Source organism: Varanus komodoensis, unplaced genomic scaffold, assembly GCF_004798865.1.
Source record: "Varanus komodoensis strain SLA01 unplaced genomic scaffold, ASM479886v1 scaffold55, whole genome shotgun sequence".
Lineage (NCBI taxonomy): Eukaryota > Metazoa > Chordata > Lepidosauria > Squamata > Varanidae > Varanus > Varanus komodoensis.
This window is the reverse complement of record NW_025336157.1, coordinates 2250409-2273996: the sequence shown is the minus strand read 5'-3', so window position 1 is coordinate 2273996 and position 23588 is coordinate 2250409. Positions and strand designations below refer to the sequence as shown.

At 49.0% G+C, this 23588-nt stretch overlaps 1 protein-coding gene across 11 annotated transcripts in view; it reads right to left on the bottom strand.

The window, feature by feature from the left end:
- MARK2 (microtubule affinity regulating kinase 2) overlaps positions 1-23588 on the bottom strand; it is a 94207-nt gene that overhangs the window by 44769 nt on the left and 25850 nt on the right. Inside the window, exon 1 of one of the 11 annotated variants that reach the window (XM_044448321.1) lies at positions 22975-23113. The exons of 8 other annotated variants lie outside the window; for them this stretch is intronic. In XM_044448321.1, coding sequence (XP_044304256.1) covers positions 22975-23010 — 36 coding nt within the window. In that variant the 5' untranslated portion in view covers positions 23011-23113. 2 more of the 11 variants (XM_044448326.1, XM_044448327.1) reach the window with 2 other exon arrangements.

Genomic DNA, 23588 nt, shown 5'->3' with positions numbered 1-23588 from the left:
TAGTTAAAAGGGGTTTTAAGTCAATCAATCACTGATGCTTAAACAGGTCAATCTATGCACAACCAGGAACTCACAATAGATACCTGTGGGGTAATGGAAAGCAAAGGTTATGGCTCTGGGTTAGAAGGAAAGTCTACTCTTATATACAAGTTTTTCACTTCCAGTCACAATAATGCAGCAAAGGAAGTTTCCCTAATCAGCTGTTCTCCAGATGCGCAGGCCAACGACTCCCAGGATCCACCAGCTAGTCAGGGAGGGTAGGAAAATGCTGGGAATTGTAGTCCAGTGTGTCTGGAGGGTATCGGGATGAGGAAAGATGCAGAAGAAGTTCAGCGGATTCATTTCATTAGTGGGAAATTGTGTGGGGCTCTACAGCCACAGGATTTTCTTGGGTAGAGCAGAATGAGCAACCCCTGTGCCAAAGGGCATTCTGGAGTGGATCTAGCAGAGCGCCAGGTTTAAGCCCTGAAGCTCATTGTGTGACCATCCCCAGTCACATGCCCTCAGCCAAACCTACCTGGCAGGGCTGCCCGTGAGAGTAAAAGGGAACGGGGGGGGGGACATGGATGCCCCTTCAAGCGATATGGAGGGAGGCGAGACAAAAACAGCGTGGAGGAAACACATTCAAAGACATTCATGTGTGCAGCACCAACTCTGGGCCTTGTCTGGACGATCAACACCTTGGCTTACTGATCTGCACAAACTCTGGGCACTTGCACATGACTCTGCATGAATGAGCAAACAAGCTGCCTTGAACTAGCACTTCCTGTTATATCCAAAGTGAGAAAGCATAAAGAACAGCTTCAAAACAAGCCAGAATATGTTCCAGAGCTTCAAAGCTGGTTTCCTGGTTTTTGCCCAAATAGCTTGGCTCAATAAGGCCTTCCAACACCTGAAGTACTTCAGGGAGAACGTATACATCACTTTTCAGAGGGAATATCCAACGCATGGAGCATGAGGACAACAGGTGCCTCTCCCAAGAAGCTCACAATCTAAAAGCTGACAAAGATGGAATGACCCTTGTGCCAATTCTGCATTCTAACCAAAACAGCCCGGGGTCCACAACAGCTAAAGCAGGGAAGTATTTTGTTGGTTAGACACGGCTAATTTTCAATCACCTCCTATTTCTTGGTAAGCAGGGCTGTTGAAATTTCATGAGACAGTTCCTCCACTTGAAGAGCAGAAAGGGAGGACTGGTGGGAGTCATACTCTGGCTCCATGATGCAATCTCCGGGCAAAGAGGACCCTGATCAGGTCAGCCTCTGAGCTTTTGAACACTCTGTGTGAGATCATAAGGAAACTTTCCTCAGCCTGGGGCCTTCCCTGTGATGGCAGCTGTAGGCCAAGCCATCTGGAAGATGCCAGCTTGGAGAAAGGTTACAGGACGACGTCACATGCCTGGTTTCAAGCCATTACTACAATATCCAAGGTGATTAAGAGGCCTTAAACGAACACCCGAAGCTTCGAATTCAAACTACCCTCTGCTCCCACAGCAATTACCATCACTGCCATTAATTACTTCGGGAGAGCCACATCACATTCATTCTTCCAGCTACCATTTTAGATAAACCTCTAATTTCCCCAGATAAGGAACAGAGGCTGAGAAACCAGCCTGACCAAACCCACCGAGCAGCTCTGAAATGGATCCGAATTTGAACCCAGAGCCAACACACTCATTGCCTTGAAGGGTTCCTCTTCTCTGCTGGGAAGCTAGCTCCCTCTACTGGCAGCAAGCCTACCCACACCCCTTTGCAGGCTTCTGTAATGCCAGGATAATGGGTGGTGACCTGTGGAAGATCAGATCGTGTCTAATCCCTTCGCCTTGCACTCCTTCTCATTCATTATACAAGAGGAGGTAATTTTGCAAACGGAATCTCTGCAATACTCTCATCTCCTATCTGGGCTCTCACTGGCACAAGGCTAGTCTAAGTCTGCCTCATCAACACACACGCACATGTGTGTGCGTGTGCACGCGCGTGCTTAGGCAACACAGCCACACTCTGCTCCGAGCAAGGGTGCCCAGGCCGGATGCATTTCAATCCGAACTTCCTGTCTCTTACTAAGCCGGGCCATCTGGAAGGTGGCGGGTGCCAGCAAGACCTGGTGCCATAGAGATACGAGTGCAGAGGGACGGCTCCATCTGTGTTTTAGACCTGTCACTTGAACGGCAGCTTTCAGAGGAGAAGGGGAAACGTGGGCCTTTTGGCCCTTTCTGCGGCTCCAAGTAATGCAGCACCGGGGGGGGGGGGGCTTTGCTGCCCCCATGCAGTCTGGAGGAGGAACTGGAACGCTGCTGGGAGCAGGGACCACGTTGATAGGGTAACTTCCACCCCAGAGGCTGGGGCAAGAAGCAGCCGCTTGGCTCTCTGTTAACACTGCCCTCTTTAAAAAAAATCAGCCTGGCTTCAGCATGATCAGAGATCCTAAGTCTGTGAGGTGATAACTGTTTCCTACTGCAACACTCACTCGAAGCGTGTGCATGCACACGTGAAGTCGTCCAAGGCCTGTGCCCTGGAGAATACGATCAGCTTTGAGCACTGGTTGGGAAAACCCACACAGGGGCTCGCGCTGGCACACACACACAGCCCAGATTAACTGACGAGGCCAAATTCTGGCTCGCGCGTGCAGCGACTGGGCCTGACCGAGAGAGGCTGGCGGGTGGTGTCCAGCGACCGTGGCGTGATACCGGGGGTGCTGCCATGTCACGCGGCGGCTGGCATCAAGCGGGCAGCAGCAGCTCATGCCTTGCCAGGGGAAACAAGTGTGCGACTCTGAACTGCTACACTCAAAGACGGCCCGTTTTCCACGGCGAGGGGTACGCGATTTATTGGAAACTTGGTGAACATCGAGGGATGGACACAAGGATCTGCAAGGACCTGTAATAAACAATATGCTGTTAAGCTGCAAAGCAACTGGCCAGAAAACATTCATGTCACCCCTGTCTCAAGCCATGAACGTGGCCTTGGCCGAAATGTCCCCGGCTTCATGAGGGAGGGTTGTACTATTTGTGTGCTAGCCCAAAATCTGACCTAGAGCTAACTCAAGTGGGGAAACAGTGCAATGTTTTCACTGCAAGCTTCATTGTTCAGAACATTCCTCATGCTATAAGCTGATGTCGTGGGAATCCATGCTCACCACCGCATTTCATGCTTACAACAAACCTGTGAGGTAGATTAAGCTAAGAGAGCATAATTGGCCAAGTCACCCAGTAAGTATAGACAGATGCTGAAGCCCAGGCCACACACGTCAGTTCACTTACGCTGAGAAAAAAGTCTTAATTCTATGCCAAAACCTTCGAGCAAGTCATTCGGCAGCCTCGACTGAGGTCATCCTCTAAAACCATGGCTGAGAGAGCACAAACAAGCCAATGGCTCACGTATTGCTTCCTCTCTATCCCATGCACTCTCACATGGCTTCCCTCCCCATTTTCCATCTAGCACTGATCCTGGTCTGATGTTATCCAACGTATGCCAAATGCTTGCCCTCCAGAAATAGAGGCCAAAACCTACTTCAAGCCAGAGCTCCCAATTAAGATTGGGAAGAGTAAATGCTAACCGCAGACTAACAACTCATAGTTGCCACTGTGAACTAGCAAATGATGATCGGGCTCACACCACCCTACCAGCTAAGATATGGCTAGAGGGTTGTTAAATCAAGCATTTTGGGGCTGTGTGGTCCTGTCTGCATTAGCAAACTATAGTTTATGAATGATAAACAATCCACAGTTCACAACCCAAACCAACTATGGTTTGCGTCATGGGTAGCTTATGGCTAACAAACCACGGTTTCTCAGTGCAGCTGGGTTCACACAGTACAGCAACCCACATTCAGCGACAATGTCCGATCATAACTCACATTCAATGGCAACTCATGTTCCATTTTGGCTTGTTGCATCGTACAAACCCAGCCATAGTTTGCCAGCACAGATACCATGGCAAACTACGGTCAGCACTAAGCAGGATATGGAAAGCAAAGCTCCATGCAAGAGGGAGAAGGGTCCACACAAGCCTCCTAAATTAACCATGGTTTGGAGTATCATCTGAACTTAGTGAAGCAGTCAGACGTCAATATTTCACTATTATTCCCAGAGAAGCAGAGGCCTTGCCACATTCCCGTGACTCACGGGTGCTCCTTCCCAAGCTTGCAATTATGAAAACAAGGTGCCTGCAGCTCAGCTGGGGCTCAAAATGCCAGTGGTTCGAGACAATTATGTAGTAGGAGCCAGTAAGTATGAGAAGGCAGGCAGAGGCCTTAGGATTCAGGTGTCACCTTTTGACCAGAGGTTCTGGGAATCTGAACCATGGTCTGTCTGTCTGTCTGTCTGTCTGTATTTAAAACACTTCTATGCCGCCCCCATCGCAACAAAGCCTCAGGGCGGCTCACAACATAAGCGGCTCACAACATAAGCTTTAGAAAGAGCTATGCTGCAGTGTGGGGAACGCCTGATTCAAATGGCTCTTTCCTCACCAGGGGACTGTTTTAGAACAAAGGAGAGAACAAACAACAATTTACAAGATCTAAACCCATTTATCAGCTGTTTCTAAGAAAACCTGGGAACTGGAGGGGACTTTCTTTGTGGTGGTGGGTATTGAACAACTCCAATGGAATTCGCAGCGTACTTTTTAGTTATCTATCCAGATGATTTTGCTGGATGCTGCAGCACAGCTGTCAGCAACCAAGTGCCCTCTAGAACATTCCGACTATAGCTCCCAGTATTGCTAACCAGGCGAGAGCCAAGTCCAAAACATCTGGACAGCACCTGGCTGGGGAAGGCTGGTGTAATAAACAAGATGGGCACAACCTTGGTACAACTTCTTAATGTGTACACATCTGGGGAGCATCTCTGGAAGCTATTGAAGTGGCTCCCATCCCTACATTTTCCAACAGTTTATTGAACTGGTAAAGGCATCCGTTCCTAGGAAGCATTCGCTCCTTATGACAGATGGTCCTAGGATATGAACAGTGAGGGAAGCTGGGACAGAGTTCTGGGGAAAACAGAGGAATCATTTGCTGTAACCAATGAAGAATCCACTAAAGCAGATCGTCCTGCTGGAAAGAATGGTGCATGAAGCACAGAAATAGTAACGGAGGAATCGTTAACGTGAAAATAAACCACTCCAGGAAAGCGTGGTGTCTGCCTTTAACCAGGCCTGGCTCAGGAGCAGTTTGTGAAGTCACTGTGTCCCCTGCCACAGCCCTAAACAACCTGGGGCCAGGATACACAGCAGACTGCCTTCCCCTGTATCTAACCAAGCCGGCCTTCAAGATGCTTAGAGAAGGGATGTTGCCCCAGGGTATCTCGAAGGCAGCCTTTCTCAGCGGCAGTGCCAAGCCTCTAGTGCACTCTGCCCAACACATTTTGAAAGGCAGAAAGAATGCTAAGAAATATTTCTTGAAAATGTACTTGCTCACGCAGCCTTTCTCTGGCCTGTAATTAATTCCAATCAATCGTATACTGTTCCATCTTACTTGTCCTTTGTATTGCTTTTTACTACAACTGCGGTGGACTTTGTTTTAGTAGCATATTTTAAATGGTGATCTTTTATATTTAGATGTAAACTTCATATTTATTGTATTATATTAGATGAGAGAGAAGTATCATTAAGTGAGCCAGACAGCCAGGCCACATACCCCTCTGAGGTTTGACACACTCCCCTTTCTCCTGCTGCCCAATATGGAGGTCCCAAAACTCTGCCCCTTCCGCAAGTTAAGCTAACAGCAGCAGCCCTGGTTCTCTATTCTATGTAACAGTGACAAAAACAACAAAAAAAAAAAAACCCAGGTTTCATTACAGGACAGTCCATGCTGGATCATAAGTATATTTTTCCCCTCCCAGGCAGAGGTCTTAGATCCCTGTCTATGAGCAACTTAAAACATTTAGCAGCATAGCCAGGGTGTTGCGAGAGTGCGTGCTGGGGGAAAGGGAACCTTACACAAGTTTTAAGTGATGTGTGACACCAAGAAACTGCCTGGGGGATTCTGAGAGTTGTAGTATAACATATTTAGAAGGTTCTGGGTTAGGGAAGGCTCCTGGCCTTTTATGACCTCACAGCCACACCCCACAGGAGCTGCACGGTCTTGAACAGTGGCTTGGGATGAGACTGCAGGCATTCATTTGACTGTTAGGGGGAAGTTTGGGCTCTACCCAGGGCTTGTTGCTTTGTTGACACACAACTGGGTAACTAACAACTGCTGCACAGACAGCACAGTGTACACCTTTTATCGTGCAAGCCAAAGGCCATGACAAAAGCGGTATCAAATTAAAACAAATACAAACAAATGGAAAATTAGGAAGAGAAACAGGGTGAAACCTAGCCCCCAAAGTGCAAATAGTTTAGATTTTTTAATCTGATTTGACTGTTTTTACTGGGCCGAATGTCATCCTGCAAGTTCTTGATTGCTTCATTTTAATCAACTATATTTTTATGTTCTGCATAGATTTTATGGTATGTGTTTATATGTTGGAAGCTATCCTGGATGAGCCTGACCTTAAAAGGCAAGCTACAATTATTTTAAATAAACAAACCAACACCTCCACACACAATCTCACAAAATACACACTGTGCAAATGAGGCCAGCGATCTCCATGGAACCTGCTGCAAGAGCAATGGCACAGTACAGGCATCCGTTGCACAAAGGTTTCAGTGTGCGTGTAAATGCAGTTTGCTGCAAATACAACCAGTATTGCAAAAGATGCCCAAGGGCAGCGCATGCGCACGCTACGATGTGATACGGAACGTGCACACAGCAGCCAGAAGTGGCTCAATTGGAACTTTTTCTTCCTTTCTATCCTCCAGTTTTGGCAAGTGGCCAAGCAGGTAAAAGCTTGGCTGGCTCACCAGCTAGTTCTGTTCCAGGGTAAATCTAGACAAGGCTTTTTATCATGCAATAGCTCTGCACTATTTATGGTAGTTTACAAATCTTGCGTTGTTTCCCACTGCTGCTACAATCTTTTTTTTTCTTTTTCTTTCCACAAACAGAAGAACCATTGCCAATAAGCATTGGCAGGACCAGGCTACATGGACTCATGGTCAGATTCACATTAAGGCTGCTTCCTGTGTCCCAGTAAAGATCAGAGCACTTCGCTGGCCAATTGACTGGCCTTCCCAGCTCAGTTTGAAGCAGTGTCCTATTTCGCAGGCTCAGCAAAAAAGAAAAATCCCACATAGGTCCTAACCTTTGGGCAACAATATGATCACGCGAGGCTGCCAAGAAATAATAATAAAGTCTGATTTCATAGTTTACCCTCATGCCCTACAGGATAACTCAAGTAAACCGCATTTCCAGCAGCCCTGCAAGGGAGATCATGAGTCTTTCCATTTTACAGATGGGATAAAAAGATTTAGCTGCTATTTTCTCATGGCTCCCAGAATCTAAACAGCTGCACACTGAAAGCAGGTTGCATCCTCACCAATTCAGCAGAGGAAATTAACTGCTAGTCATTAATTGTTAAAAGTGATATGTTTACTATGAATGTCAGTTGTTGAAGTAAAATTTGTTGACAATGTGACAGGAATTGACAGCTCTTTTTTCCATAAAGCAGAAGAGCTCTAGAGCTTATGTAAGAACGGGACTCCTTTCCGATTGATGCTTCATATGCAGACCTACATTTTATCTGTCTTTTCTCAGCTATGCATTAATGGTTTTTTAAAATTTAAATAAACTAAATACGTTAAATAATTAAAGAAGAAGGTGAGTTACAAAAGGCTTTTAAAGCAGTACTGTCCCTCAAAAGACCAGCCAAATTTGACCTGGGTAGTATATATGTAGCCCCTCTGGTCCTGCTGCCCTGGCGTGATTTTATTTATTTTCTTTCCTCTCAAAAAAGGCTCCAAACGATCATAATCCAAAGCACCACCATTAGAATCAAAACCAAGAACAAAAACCCAGTAACAGTAAGTGGAGCCAAAGCCCTGCTGAGAGGCTTGTTTGAATAACCTTCTTTCCAGTTGTACTTGAAGGAACAGAGATGGAGGCGGCCAAAAGCATTTCCCAAAGCTGGGACGCCACGAAGGCCCTCCGCTGCATGCCTGCCGACAGCAGCGTGGATTACAGACGGACAGGCTTTTGAGTTTGTGGGATGTGCTTTCTTTTTTTACTTGAAGCCAAAGGCCCACTAACTGGAGGCAGGAGCCAACCGGGGCTCACTGAGCAATGCAGAGATTCTGAGCACATGCTCGATCCGGTGGGTAGCAACAGCCGCATCAGGTTCCTTTCACACACAAAACCATAGCTGGTTTTTCTCCAGGCATTCTCTTTCAATAGTCTAATTTCAGAGGGATGGTGGCAGGACTTTTCAGCTGTGGCTGTTTTCAGAAATCAGATACTACCTCAGATCACCCCAGAGATCTTCCAGGAAAGCCTGATCAATCTCCCGCCCACCCTTGTCTTAGCAATTCCCTGGGCAACCTCCAGATATTGTAGAAGACCATGACCATCAGCCCCAGCAAGCATGGGTGGCCAGGGATTATGAGAGCAGTAATCCAAAACGTCCCAGAGGCATCGGACCACAGTATGTGGGGCTGTTCAGGCGGGAGCCTCCTCCCTCACTGACTGAGTCGGGAGCAAGGCATGGGATTGGCAGGAGACGGGGGGGGGGGCCTCCCGCCTCCCCCCTCCCCCCTCTGCCTGGCCTAAGCATCTCACAAGCCCTGCGGCCTGCCCTGCCACTGCGGCTGAAGGGGAGCCCATGCTTCACCGAATCCTAGCACTGAGCCGAGACTGGACGTACTGTGGGCAGAATCATCCTGCTCTTGCGGAAGGACAATCCGTCAGAGGAGGAAATGTGAGCGTGCGCAGACATACGCTTTGGGAAGCGAGAGACAAATCGCAAGGCTTCTGCTCGTGGGGACGACCACAGTACTAAGAGATATTCCAGGAAGCGCCTTGCATAGCACTCAACCGAAAGGAGTCCCTTTGTTGCCCTCCACTGTAGCAAATATGATTTATTAGGACAAGAGATGTGCCCCTGAGTTACACATTATTCTCAAAGCCGACTGTGATGCCCTGCACATTCTGTACAGTGCTTTTTATTTTCCAGAAATTTAAAAAAAAAACCAAAACATCTTCTGGTGTTTAACTAGGTAAAAGAGAACAAGGTGGATATAAACGAACGTTGCTTGCCTGACTTTTGTCCATGACAGCTGTGATTATCCTTTCAAAATGCAAGGAAGAGCAGGCACCAGGAAGGAAACTCACTGCAGGAAGGGTACGTTTTTAAAAAAACCCACCAACAGCAATAGACCCCATCTGTGAGGTATGCTGGCCTACTTCACGGGGTTGTTAGGTGGATAAAATTAAGGAAAGGGAGATAACTTATACCGCCTTGAGTCGGGGCAGGATAAAATCTTAAGAAATGAACACCAAAAACAATGAGGCAGGAAGACAAGCAAAAGGTTGCACAAGCTTCCATCCTAAATGGCTGAAGGAAGAGAATCGCTTCTGGATAAATCAATTGTTTGGAATAAGCCAGGTTACTGCAGGAGTCAGGGGTTAAGAATGGCTCTGAGGAAGGGGACAGAGCAAAGACAGACTCGCTCAGACCTAGAGGATGGAGATTCCTCCATGCAGGAGAAAATCCACACAAGCTGCATGCATTGAACAGAGCGAGAGGTGCTGCATTCTGCATCTGAGGAAAAAAGCTAAAAATAAGGAGCTAAGAATACAAACTTGTATTCAGCATCTATCCTAGCATTTGGCATATGTTCCCTGTATTCCCCCCACACCATTCCCACTTCTGCAGTTAGTTTTAAGTGTCCTCTGGCAAACTCCATCCCACCTTTCTTCTGCTCTTTGCTCGCTCTCTTTCCCTCCTGTCGGGATTTTCTCTGCATTAAGCAGCAGTTCTCTGCAGTGCCCACAGAGAGGCAGAGCGCCCCCCCTTCATTCATGGCTTGCATGAGGAGCGAGGCTGGGCCTGCAATCTAGATAAGGATCAGACCTGAGGCAGTGAAGGGCAGGAGGTGGCCTGAGAGCCTGCAGTGCCACCACAAAGATGGGGAGGGGAGCAGCTGGAGGTTGCTCTTCTGAGAAGTGGGGCTGCCTTCCAAAAGAGAAAGATGCCCGCCCCTCTCTCTCGCCACTCTTTATTTTTTATTCCTGTTCCATCAGCTGGGGCAGAGGTTAAGGTTAGGGTCAGGGTCAGGGTTAGGTTGATTTTTTTTTTTAGGTTGAAATATTTTATTTAAATAAAAACAGGGTTAGGGTTAGGGCCAGGGGACAGGGAGCACGGCGCTGTGACTTTTAAATTTTATTTTACCATGAGCTTTCTCTACTATTCCCTCCAGCAGCAGATGTGGCTTGCAGAATCAATACGCCACCACACATGTGAACGACTGCGTTTGACCTTCCAGCTGGCTGCAACTGGACCCACAAACAACAGCATGCGGCTTGGCCCACGGCTGCCCAGAATCCTGGAAATCCCACCCTGAACATGCCAAGGGTGCCCCCATACTCTCTCTCCAGCACCTTGAAATCCCGCCTCCAAATCTACCTCTTGCATTTAACCTGCTACCCACTTAACCCGGTTAGGATCTCTGCTGTCTCCCATACGGACTCCCATCCCCAGTCGCATCCATCAGCTCTCTCTGTAGGTGGAGAAGTTTTGTCGGGGTTTTTTCATAGTGGTGCCCTCTTGTGCAACGCCCAAACAGCCCCACCAAGCCCAGCCTGGCCTCTTCCAGGCACGGAGCCAAAACAAGGTTGTATTTCGAAATGCATTTGGTTGGCCGGCTCTTTCATTAGCATGAACTGGGCTAATTTTGCTGTGACTGTAAGCATGTATTTTGTTCTCTTATAAAAAGGAGGCAATCTCCTCTTTTGCTGATTGTGCTAGATTCTACATTTGTGTGTTTTGCATTGTTTTTATTACAGCTCCTTTTTCATTGTAAGCTGCTTTGCATTTGTTTGGGATAAAGAAAAGGTGCGTATATTATTAAGCAAACTTAAAGTAAGACGGCCCTGCCTGTAACTAGAAGAAAGCTTAGGTCAGCCTCCTCCAAAGCAGCACCCTCCAGATATGTTGGACTACAAACTCCATACAGAGCACCTGCAGGGGACTCTCTTCCCCTCTCAGTCCCAGAAAGAGTACTTGGCTCCAACATCCTGTTGCCCTAGGCACACAGAAACAAGGGGAAAGAATGTTTGGGCCCATCCATCAACCAAAACAAGACCCACCAACTGCTATTTAAGTAAGAACAGAAGTAAAGGAAGATCCACCAGGCCTCCGCTGGATATAAAAGTCAGCTTATAGCTCCACTTGAAGCAATCCTCCTCGTCTACCTTTTCCCTGTGTTCCCCTTCCTTGGTATGCTTTGTCTTTGCAGTTTGGCAGACTAGGCCCTATTTCTCTTCTTTAATTAAAGTGAGCCATTCATTGCCTAAAAAGAGAAGAAGCAACAGGGAAGCAGGAACCCAATGACCCCAAGTGCTTGGAATGTACAAAAGACATCCTGCAGCAGGAATACCCTAATTGGTACAGAAACCTATAAAGGGATCTGTTGTTTTAGCTTTGCGATTTAACAACAAGAAGAAATTAGGTTTCCCACACCAAGGCAAAACTACTCAGGTTAAGAAGCTGCCATTCGTGTGGATGATGCTGTCTTATGACCATATAGTAAACCCATGAGATCACAAGGCTTCTCAGTCCAGGAAGTGTGAAACTGCTGATTTACAAGAACCTATCAGGTAATATAGCACAGTTCTAGAACCTCCCAGGCTACTGGGATCCAGTAAAGCAAACCTCCAGCTATATCAACGATCCACTTAAAAGTCTGCCACAGGACTCCCTGGAGAAAGGACAGTGAGAAAAGTTGCTTTGCTGGATAAGCAGACCAAAAAACAAAACAAAACAAAACAAAACACCAACACACCCCTCATACTCCTGCAGAAATGATATTATAATCTATACTCACTGGGCATTTTATGTGACTTGCTTTTCCAAGTAAATTATCACAGTAATGCCATTATTAAGACAAGTCAAAGGTCACAAAATACTCTTGAGTCTTCAAGGTCTCCAGTATTCTTCATCAAGCAAAATGGTAAACGAATCGGTGGGGGGAGTGGATGACATCCAAGCCATGGCATCTGTATTAGGTTACAATCTTAACTTGGAGAAATAAGAGGAAGCCACAAAACTTTAGGCTCTACCAGACACAGGCTTGGTTTTGGGTTGACTGGGGACTCCTTTCTTCTAAACGGTACCCACTTCTTGCCTTTTTCATACTCTCTGGAATGTAGCAATTAGGACAGCAGGAACTTGAGCTCGAGTTTATACAGTCAACAAACGGTTCCACGATACTTGCCTATTCAGACTGTGGATCACAAAGGACTTCCTGAGTAGCGAAAGCCATAAATCATCAAGTAGCTCCCCATCCAAATATGGATTTTCCCAGGCTGGTACAAGTCAACTTGGGATGCAGACAGCCCAGGGGTGAGGCAAGTGAGTCGCCCGGTTTCTGCTTGGAGCTGTAGACACACACACGGTACACTGACAAGCCTGTACAGAAACACAGGTCTGTCACCCTCCGGCCGCGGTTGCCTTTCTGGCTGTACTTGTTCTAACAAACCTATCGGCTGCTTTTCAGAATCAGCTGGGACAGAGTGTTCTCTGTGCTCCAGCAGTCATCTCAGGTGACGTAGAAGGTGTTGGCACCTCTCTGGAATCATGCACACCGCGAGCAATGCTATCATCCACTTACAAGGTGCTTTGCAATTTGGGTGGGGAAGACGGGCCAGCAGCACTGGGGGAAAGCCAGTCCAGGCACCAGCGGGAAGAACTAGCCCGGTCTCTGAGGTGAACAGAGCAACCCTTTTCCTCTCTCGGTTTCTCTCTCTCTTACCCCAGAAATGGGCGTGTCCACTACTTTTCTCTCTTTCCTCACTAAGACAACACCTGCCCAGGCTGCTTTTGCCCACCCAGACAAGAATGTCCTCGCACTACGTTCCGCTGCTCTCCGTGCTTGCATGGGATGCCTTTTCAGCCCACAGATCCTGCTCAGGATGATGATCTGGGCTACATTCCCCATCACTGCTCTTTGGACAGGCAAGAAGCCCGGAACCTGCCCCAAGTTGCTTGCAGTCCAAAAGACAGCAAAAAGTAGAAGCCAGCAACTGATCCGTGTGGGAGAAAAAAGAAGGCAGACGGTGCAAGGGGAAAATGTAAGTTCCGTTCATGTACTTGGGCTTACTTTCTGTGGAAGTAAGGGTGAAGAATTTAAAAAATAGCAAGGGCTTCCCCCTTGCCCCCAGAAAAGGTTGGATTAGGAAGGGATGTGAAGATACAAAGGGAGGAAGCACCCTAGAGGTACAGTGTGAGAAGGCGCCGGGCATAAAGAGCAGAGTTTGAACACTGGGAACTTGGGTGAGGTGGGAACTGGCAAAGATGATGCTATCTAATTATTCTATGGCCCCATACTACTGTTCAGAGCCTGATTCAAAACAACTAATATGGATGCCACATCTAAGCTCTGTCTGAAATTCGAAGCACAGAATGAGAAGGTGGTTGGAATTCCAGAACAGGTAAAATCTTTTTCCATTCATCATGTGCATATATACAAGGGAGACATGGGGGGGGGTCTATCTTGCACTTTGATGGAATTGTGTATCTTAATTTACAGTATTACTGTTATTGGGTGTGACTTTTCATGACATCTGAAGCTGGTAAAAGTCGCTTGTTATGTGGGGCGGGGGGTTAAGAAGCCACTCATGAAGCCAAGGGATAGGTTTGCATGGTCACAGAAGGAATTTAAACCACAGTGGCTTATTCTCCTTCCCCGCGCATGCTGCTCGCAGGCTGCTCAGCTGGCATAATTACCCTCGCTGGGTGTGGGTTGTCATGACATCTGAATCCAACAAAGGAAGGCGGCTGCAGTGGTTTATGAACCATCCTAGAACAAGCAGTGGGTGTCAGGGTGGTTGGTCCATCAGCCCCGCCACTCACTTTCTCTGCCTAACGAGGGTAATCAGGTTAATTGGGCAGCTCACCACTTGCATGCACACAGAAGGAAAATAATCTCCCATGGTACACATTTTTTCCGTGGCCATGTGGCCCCGGACATGGCAAGTTGTGGGGCTGCAGGCTGATTTGTCCGTCATTCCAACGAAGCACCCTTGGAGGGGTCGCACAACGCCAAAGCCACGGGCAGTGTCTTAAATGGACGACGTGGTGCCCCTGGCTGCCCCCACCCACCATGGCGAGCCACACCGGGCCGTGCTCACGTGAGCCAGGTCAGAGACGGGGTAGGTGGGTGGGAGGGCTGCCTCGTAAACCGCCCCACGAACAAGCTGTGTGTGGCGGCTGTTTCCAGCACAACCCATGGTATGCCCGACAGAGGAACAGGCTCACTGTGGCGTGTCCTCCCCCACATCCCATTTGTCCTCCAGCCCATGCCCCTGCGCCCTCACCCTGGTCCCCACTCTGCCCGTGCCCTCTTCTTGCTTGTCACTTAACAAATAATAATGTTGATGCCGCAGAAGTATACAAATAGGGTTATATCTTTATTATGTTTTTCAGCCCCAGAAAAACCGTACAATTTCATTCATGATCGCAAGTATGCCGTTATAGCTGTCTGATGATGTGCAGTTATTCCTTGGCAATGTCCTTTTAAGTTTCAGCTGTCAAAAGGGAAATGAAGACGTTAACTTACAAGGAAATTGACATAGCAAGGCTGCATATAAGCAAATTAGCGCACATTTGCAAAGACCAGGGCAGCAGTAATATGGAAAATTGGGGGGGGGCACAGATGTACCCAAAAAGTGGGGGAATATCTCCCATTTATCAAGGCAATCCTGTCACTTTTAAGTGTTGAACTAACACTTGTCTCTGCCCTACAGTCACTAAACACCTCCCCAAGAGGCCTGCAGGTCCAAAAAGGGGAGCTACTGGCCTGGGGACCAGGAAAAAACGGTGGCGGCATGCCGGTGGCAGTCCCCCCAAAGTGTTGTGTGGCCGTGAGTGGATGGGCAGTTGCTCTGCCGCCGAGGGAGCCTGGTGGTGGCACAGGCAGGATCACAAAGATGGCTGAGCGGCTTGGTAGCTCATCCTCGCGACCCATGATAAAATTGCTCCCCGGGTTTGGACAATACGACAACCCATTGTGGATGCGATAATTCCCTAGAACTAATCATGGTCTGCCAGGGTGCCTTGCTCCTCCAAACGAAGCCAGCCTGTAGAAACAGACACAACCACTGTAGCTAGCTGTCCATGCTGAGCTGTCACGTCACATGAGTCTGAGCTGGTGGGCAGCTCCCACTGCAAGAGAGGCCAGTTCCCAAGGAGAAAGACAGACGGCAGCCATTCAGCAAAAATATGGCCCCTCTGAAATTTGGCTGCTGGACACAGAGAATCTGTCAGGATAGTTTACCTTCAGGAGGGAGGATTAAGCAGAGACAACTGTCTGGAATTGGTTGACTCAACCTGCATAATCAGAACCTCTTTGCCTGGGGCTTTGCCCGCACAGGGTAGGGACACCCTCCACCCCTAGGGAAAAGTCCCTTTTTTTTTGTGCAAATCTCTCTTCCATCCCTCTGTCCTCAATGAACAGCCTCCGCACCCACGCATGCACATGCATGCACACACACACATGCGCGCGCACAGAGGAATCTCTGCCGGAGCCAGTCGCATCTCTGCAGTAATGTAGAAGGGTAAGAGCTCTTCCACGAACTGTAAAGCACCATCCCAGCATCCAGGCGGGAGCTTTCCTGCCTCTTTCTTTTTCAAAATCCGCAAGCACCAGAAACAGAGAACCGGTGTGGCACCACGGCTCTAGAGGGAGCGTCAGGAAGTCCCTGTTTGCGAACCTTACCTTAGCCACAAAGTCACTGACTGGCTCAGATACAGGCAGTGCCAAACCACAGTCTGACGTTACACAGTCAGGCCCAGAAGGAGCCTCCGGCTTGCATATTTGGCTTAACTAGCACTTCCCAGCTACGGAGCCATCCTTTGCTATTGCTTCGAAGGCAGCCAGCTACAGACTCTCCTTGCCCTGCGCTTTGCAAACCAGGACCATGCCCCCAGTTGCAGCGCAAGGGCTGACCATGGCTGTCTGCCTGCCGGGGTGCAATGGCCCAACTTGCAGAAAAACGAAAAGAAACTTATTCTGGGGATGCAAGGAAGCGTTTGAGCCACATGTTCTCATGGCACCAAAACACGTTTTGGAACTAAGCACCTAGATGAACCTTAGGTAATCTACTGCTCCAGTGACATACATATTCAACACACAGGACGCTGCCTATGGTCCATCTCTCTCAATACTGCATAATCTGACTGGCAGGAGCTTTCCCATAACCTGCCACCTGATCCTGTTTCACTGGAGACTAGAGACTGAGCAGAGTGGTATCTGTGAGCAAAGCACGAGTTCCAAAACGGAGGAGCCATGGCCCAGACCGAACACCAGTACTGCCGGGTGCTGAAAGACGACCAAGGAAATGCATCTAGAATGCTGCAAACGTTTGAGACCAAGCGAGGGCTGAGAGCACCGTTGCTGGAACATTATGAACACCCCCTGAAGTTTTATGAGAGCTTTTCCCAAGCATCCACCAGGCCTCTCGTTGTCATTCCTGACCCCACTGCTTTTGCCCGGGTGACCCTCTCCATTACCGGGAGGCTGGCAATTTGCCCGCAAGGCCCAACCCATGTGGTTTGGGAATAGCTGTAGGGGCCTTTGGTGCTTGCACAGAAAGACCTACGACTGGATGCTTCTGAAGGGGGAAAAGCCCCGCCAGGAACCAGTTACTAAAATTATAGCCGTGTGTGCCATTCTGCGGGGTTAAGAAGTTCTGCATAGAAGCTGGCAAGGAACCAGCCCTGTAGAAATCGCCAGCTGAGGAGGAGGGAGGGAGAGAAAGATGGACAACTCTGTATGCATCACGAGATTAACTGCACACCAGGACTCCCGCCAGCCCTGCAGTTCTTCCCTGGGCAGCAGTCACCAGCAGACACAGCCAGGACCCTGAGCTGGCTCCCTCGCTCTGGTCTGTCTCTGCCGCTTCCCCATTCACAGGTAGTTACTAGCAGGCCGGTGACGCTAACCGAGCCTTGTGAACTGGCCTGCAATCCCCAGTCCAGGGATTTTTGCCAGCTCCCTTAAGCCAGTGATTGTGTGGTGCTTCCATGAAGCTCCTTTGCCTGAAAAATGATTCTTGCTGGGAATTACACTGGGTTCCTTGAAGTAATTCCCGTTTGCCTCAGGTGAGTAATGGACATGCTACTTACAAGTCTGAATTATCAATTAGGAATACTTATTTATGGGTTCAATTTCTTTCCAGGAAGGTGGTAACAGACAGATCAGCGCGGACAATTAAAAATGCCCCATCGGCGCTGTCCCATGCCTGCCTTCCCTGAACCACAAGTGAAGAAAATGTTATGACTTTGCCATAAAGTATTTTGGCAGGCCCATAGGAGTGGGGTGGACGGCCTGAGGAGCTGTGCGCCTGGGCTCTTTGAACTTTAGACCACCAAGGAGCCGATAAATGAGGCCAGCAAACAGCGCAGCCAAACTGCACCGAAGCAAAACGGGCAAGCAGCTTGATTAAAGCAGAGACGCTCCTGATCCCCGAGAGAGCCCTGCAACCCAAGGACCCGAGTTCGGCCAGATTGCCACCCTAAGCAGCAATCAGTGCAACACCATGCTCCAAAATGATCCAATCAGATCGAATTCAACCAGTGAGACAAAAGACAGCTCAAGCAAGGTTATCGCTGCAATGCCCTGCCAGGCCGTTTTGCTTCACTGCAGAGCAGGGCCTGCTGCACTGCCCAGAAATCCAGAGGGGGCATGGGAGGCTGCCAACAACTGAGAGAGCTCAAAATGTGTTTCTCTAAATCACGACTGGGCAACTCGCCCCCCCCCCCCGAGTTGGCCCACAACTCTTTTACTGGAAGCGACGCCGGCCAGGATTGATAGGAATTGAAGGCTGCAACATCGGGAGGGCCACACGTTGCCCACCTGCGAATGCTGGAATTTTCTCGGAAGAGAGCCATGTTATAGCTGAGGGGCCAAAAAGATGAAAGAGCCCCTGTCTGAAAAGCAGGGCTCATCAGCCTAACTAAATTCGGGATTTTAAAGTCGGTATCTCCCACTTAGTGGAACCAGATTAACAGCCGTAGCCTTAAAATGCCCATCTCCAGGAAAACTCAGTGGCAGGGCACATGCCCAAAAGACAGCAAAACTACAGGTTCAAACACAGGTGGGGCCACATGAAAAGAAGCAGGTAGCAAGCGGGAAGAAAGACCTTTGCCCAGGACGTTGGAGAGTCGCCTGCTGCCAGCCACAGCGGACTGCCGAACTGATCCGGTACCGGACAGCTTCCGAGGCTCACACAGAACCCTTAACTGTGCAGACGTAACACGGAGCTAACCCTGGAGCACATGTCCTGCCTCGTCCAGCCCAGCTGTGCCTCCTTGCCGCCGTGCCAAGAAAGATCCCCGCAGACTGAAGCGCCTTTGGTGCACTGCAGACGCTGAACGCCTTGCATGTTTCAAAACCCTCCCCGCTCATCCTTCCTGCTGTGAAGTGAAGCCAAGGGGGGCCTGTGCAGCAACTCCAGGCGCCTGCTCCCTCCACGGAGCCAAGCACAACTAGGAAACAGGCCAACAACCCTCTCCCCAAATCCCCACCCTTCTCCAAAGTCATGCAGCAGGTAGGCCAGAGAATAGATTCAGTGGCTTCCAGTTGTTTACAGCTCTCTGGAACGGTAGGCTCATTAGTTCCCATTAACACTCCCAGGCATGGAACCATGACTGCCCCATCTGTCTTCCGGGAGGGAACAACGCATCCTATAGTCTCTGGACAAGACGCAGGCCCTCCTCCCCGCTGCAAGGGCGGGAGCAACGCTGTGGGCTTGGAGGAAGGTGCATGCACAACCATCAGGACCAGGAAACTCAAGCGAGCACGACTCACCGTATGCCACTGACTGCACTGCTGTTCCCCACGAAGACGGGACGGCAGTGAGAGAAAGAGTCCTGGGACGACTGCTTGGCATTATGTCTGAACTAGCCCGGAGTGTCGGTTCAGATGTTACGTTAACCCCTTTCTTCTCTGGCGAGGCTCAGCTGCTCCCACAGCTAAGGGAAGCCAAGTGGGAGCAACTGGGCTACTGGTATCAGCATGCTTGCCGTAAACAATATGCAGGCCTCTCTGCCATCCTGCCTTTCTGTTTTGTGTGAATGCAACTGGTGTGCATGAGGCTTCCGGAACAGTCTATCCTGCAAGGGAAATGATGCAGACTATTCAGTCAAATGGATAACCACTAATGTCTGCAGAGAGCTCCCACTGGCTTACACCTTCCACTGCCTCAAAAGCCATCTGTATGTTGTTCAGTCACATTTCGACAGTAATCTCCAGCCTTCCGCCAGGACACCTTTAAACCAGCCAACAGATTTGCTATATCTCAAAGCCTGACACCAGTGCTTCACTCAAAGATAAGGGCTGCTCATGCGCTGCAGCAGTATGTGATGGGCAACCTGTTTACAAGGCAAAGGGATTAAACGATTCTTGTGGGGAGGGATCTGGGAACACAGTGAGTCGTGCCCCTTTCTCACCAAACCATCTTCAGCCTTTGGGAATACTCAGATTGCCCCCCCTCCCCGCCACAAATCTTCACCTTGACTAACCACCCACCCAACAATGTCTGAGTGGCTTTCCAGTCCCTGCTCGGTCTGCGTTCCTCTTTATGCTAAGGGCAGCAGCAAAACTTGTTGAGAAGCAAAACATTTGCTGGAGATAATTTGGTCAGGAGAAAGGAACACTAGCCAAGCAACAGAAGTTAAGAAGTCAAAAGGCGCCGGCATTAACCCGATTTACCCGCATGTCCCCACAGCAGCAACAATTAAACTAGTGCAATTCAGCTTCCTTTATAAAAGGGATGTCTCTAGCCCTCATGGTTATGGAGAAGAGTGTACTGGCTGAGCTTTCTGAGGGCTCAGAGAAAGCCCAAGTCAGGCATAAATCCTTCGAATTCCTAGGTGCCAACAGCAATTGCTTTTGGTGCCCAGGCAACCATAAGCCTGGAGGGCTTCCAACTTTGTTCTTCTCCTTCGCTAGCCTGCACGGCTCATTGCTCGGCTCCCACAGCTACTGTTTCTACTTCATCCATTTAAGCCCCATCGATCGTCTTTTCTCTCCCAAGCGGTCACACACATTCCCCTCCTTCAAGATTCACCCCTACGGTCCCCCTCAACTCCGTTTCGAGCTGTTCCTGGAAGCCTGCCAGAATGGAAAGGCATCGGTGCCCAAGGGCTCCCCCAGCCTTCTCCCAGAGAAAAGGCCAGATTAAGTTTCAGTTTAGCTCACACGCAAACACACCACTCCAACACCCGCGGGGCATACAGATGGGCGCCTTCCTTCTCGGGTCAAGCGTGACAGACAGTCACCACCACTGATGTGAAGCATGCGCATGTGAGCGACTCCCAACGTTTCCAGAGGAACAGAAGCAGAGGCCGGGGACAGTGGCGAATCTGTACCCTGGCGTTTCCGAGCCTCCAGTCTTTTTTTCATGCCCACCCATCTGGATGGGCACAGCACGGAAGATGCCAGCACACATTTCCAGACGTGTGTTCCCATTAGACAGCTCTCTAGCCAGGCATGTGGGATGCTCTCGGCCTACAGGAACAGACAAAACACGCCCGGCACACTTCCCGTGGCCAGAGGAGGCCCACGGTAGCTGCCTTTTAGGGCGGCTGGCCTTCCCTCTCTGATCTCCCCATTCCAGAACACGCTTCCCCTTCCCATTCCAGAACACTATTTGACCAAGTTCGGTTAGAGCGCAAATCCAGGAATCCAAGCCACGATGTGGCACAGAACAGCGAGAGCGGCCTTACAGCGGAGGCAAACTGTAGCTCCATCTGGCTTGGCATTATCCACTGGCCAGTGGGGGCTCCCAGTGTTTCAGACAGAGATCTACCCTCACCTGGAAAGGAGGAGAGCCAGACTTGGGATGTTGTGCCTATAACGGATGTTTTCCACCATTCTGGCCCCACTGCTCTGGGGCCCGTTCCTCCATGCAGAATATGGTAAAACGCTGTAAGGGAGCACCTGAGCAGCAGCCAGGTAGCCAGCAGGACACAACAAGCCAGTTAATTTATCTCACACCGGGGTAAGAGGTGCTGTACTTCAGACATGCTGCAGTACTTTGGTCTAATGCTGCAAAGCCACAGAGAAAGCCCAGCTGGCCAGAGAGAAGCTCACCCACAAGACAGAGGAGGACCTGCAATATTCAGTGGAATCTGAATTTATAACTCTAGGCAGATTTCTAACACAAGTGTGGGCAAGGTGTTCAAGCGCTCTGAACAGACGCTGCCTTCTGGAAGTCCGTGCAGAAACATGAGCTCTCCAATTAAAAAACAACAACAACTAGACATGGAATTTGAAATCGCAAGAACCGACTTTCCCACCGGTCCTCCCCAGGCTGCCCTACCAACCAAGAAGGCCAATAAATTCTATCTGGATTCAAATTCCACCTTTGCCTCGTTCCAAATTCCACCCTCTTGGGATCAGACACATTCACTCATTTCTCCTTCTGTAAACTGGTGATTTCACAGAGCTACAGGTAAACATCATAGCAGCTTGGGCTCTCTTTCCATGACTGTTTGGCATTCTGACACATTTTCAAATATATCCTTACAATCATGAGGACTAGGAGCACACTTTTTAAAAGAAGGGAGCATTAAAGATGAAAGTGTCTGTTTTCTAACAAGACCACTATTGGGAGATGTAAGTGTGAAAAGAGGCATTTAAGGAACCATCCATGGCTCTTATAAAGTTCACTCTAGTCTTAAAAAGAAAAAGAAAAACCCTAGATTTAAAGAATGAAAACAAAAGTACTTCTACCGCCTTCCTGGTTTTCCACTATGCAGTGGAGGATACAGGCAGCAGTGTGTTTGCAGATTATTCAATGACACCAAAATAAACCGCAGGCACCTCTGTTTTTCTGCCCATGCTGTCGTGTGCATGCCATCATTAAAAATAGCTGAGGTATAAAAGGAACCATTAATAGCAGGACTGCCCAGACATGTACATTAGACAGCTCCAGCTTCTTGATTTAGAGACTTGTATACAAGATTCCAGGATTCATTCAAGCTTTTCCCAAACAGGCTTGTCTTCTACTCTCCTGACACAGGAATATGGTGCCTGGGACAGGCTATGAACTCCAGATATCCACAGCTTCTATTTCAATTCATTTTATTTCCTTGTTTGCAACAAAATGAGCAAGATTGTAGTCCTCGGTGTTCCAAAAATATTGCAGGGTGCCCCCTCACAACCATACCCCAAAGCTCAACACCGTTCAGAAGCAGGTTTCTGTGCCAAAAGCCAGCTATCCAAACCTTCTGACATGTAACTGTCCCTCCCTCCCCACCATATATTACTATCCCTTCTGTCCACTTTTTCTTCCCCACAATTCCTTAGCTTATAAACCCCACTAAAAAAATCAGGCTTTTATTCCAGTGTGAATAAAACACTAGCAAATGAGCACATCTATGACTTGGAAAGGAAAGAAAATCAAGTTGGAAGAGTGTTTGCTGCTACTCAGGGACTTAATGACTGATCTTCAATTCAAGATGTTTCCAATTAGAGTATATGAATGTTTACAGCTTCCAACTGCAGGAAGGCCCTGGCTAATGGCATGTTACAGATCTGGAGCTGATAGACACTATTGTGTTTTCACTGAGCTTCGCAGGAAAAACTTCAAATATCACAATAGGTAGGCACAGTGTTCCAGAATAACAGGAGACAAATTATTTAAACAGCAAATGGGAAGACGACGAGAAAACCAGGCGAGCACACCGTATCTGTCAAGCCCAGGTAAACACTGCCAACTGGGTATACTCCCAACCAACGGAGACACACCTTGCCACTTTCCCCTGAAGCTCTGCAGAGGAATGAAAAGAACGGCAACTGCAAATTAAGATGCCACACAGAATTTTGAACAGCCACCCACAGCAGTGGGGTTGCCCTCCCACCCCTCCTCTCAAGTACTCACTAGCCCGTTAATTCTCTTCCATATCGCAGCCGTCATGGGGGAGGCGTAAGAAAGGCTCCTGGCCGCTTCTCACCAGCAAGCAATTCCTGTTTGTCCTATTCCTTGAGAGGGAACCAAAAGGTTACTTCCCTGTGTACGGCACTAGCTCCACCTTTTCCGGCCTCCCTCCAAAAGTAGCCGGAGGGAGGTGCAGGGTGGAGGAGGGAGGGAGGAAGGGAGAGGAGAGATTTGTTCACTGCCTGCCGCTTGGCAGAATACCTCTACTCGGATACGCCGTGCGAAATCCGGGGAACATGTAGCGCTACACACGGAAACACGGGGACCTGTGGCAGTGCTTTCCCTCTGGGTCCCACACCAGTCCCAAGCCCACTCCAGGAGAGGCAGCTGGGGTGGGGTGGGGCGGGGGGATTTGCTGGCATGCTGTGAGAAACATACCATAACCTTGTCACAAATAATGCAGCCAGACACAGCCGCAGCTGGGAAAGATCAAGAGAGGCTGCTATTGGAGCAGCAAGACGGGCTGCGGGAGAAGTTTAGCAGGGCTGAGTGCCCGACAGAAACACAATTTGCAGGGTCTTGCGCAGGGAGGCAACACGGGCAGGGAAAAATGAACA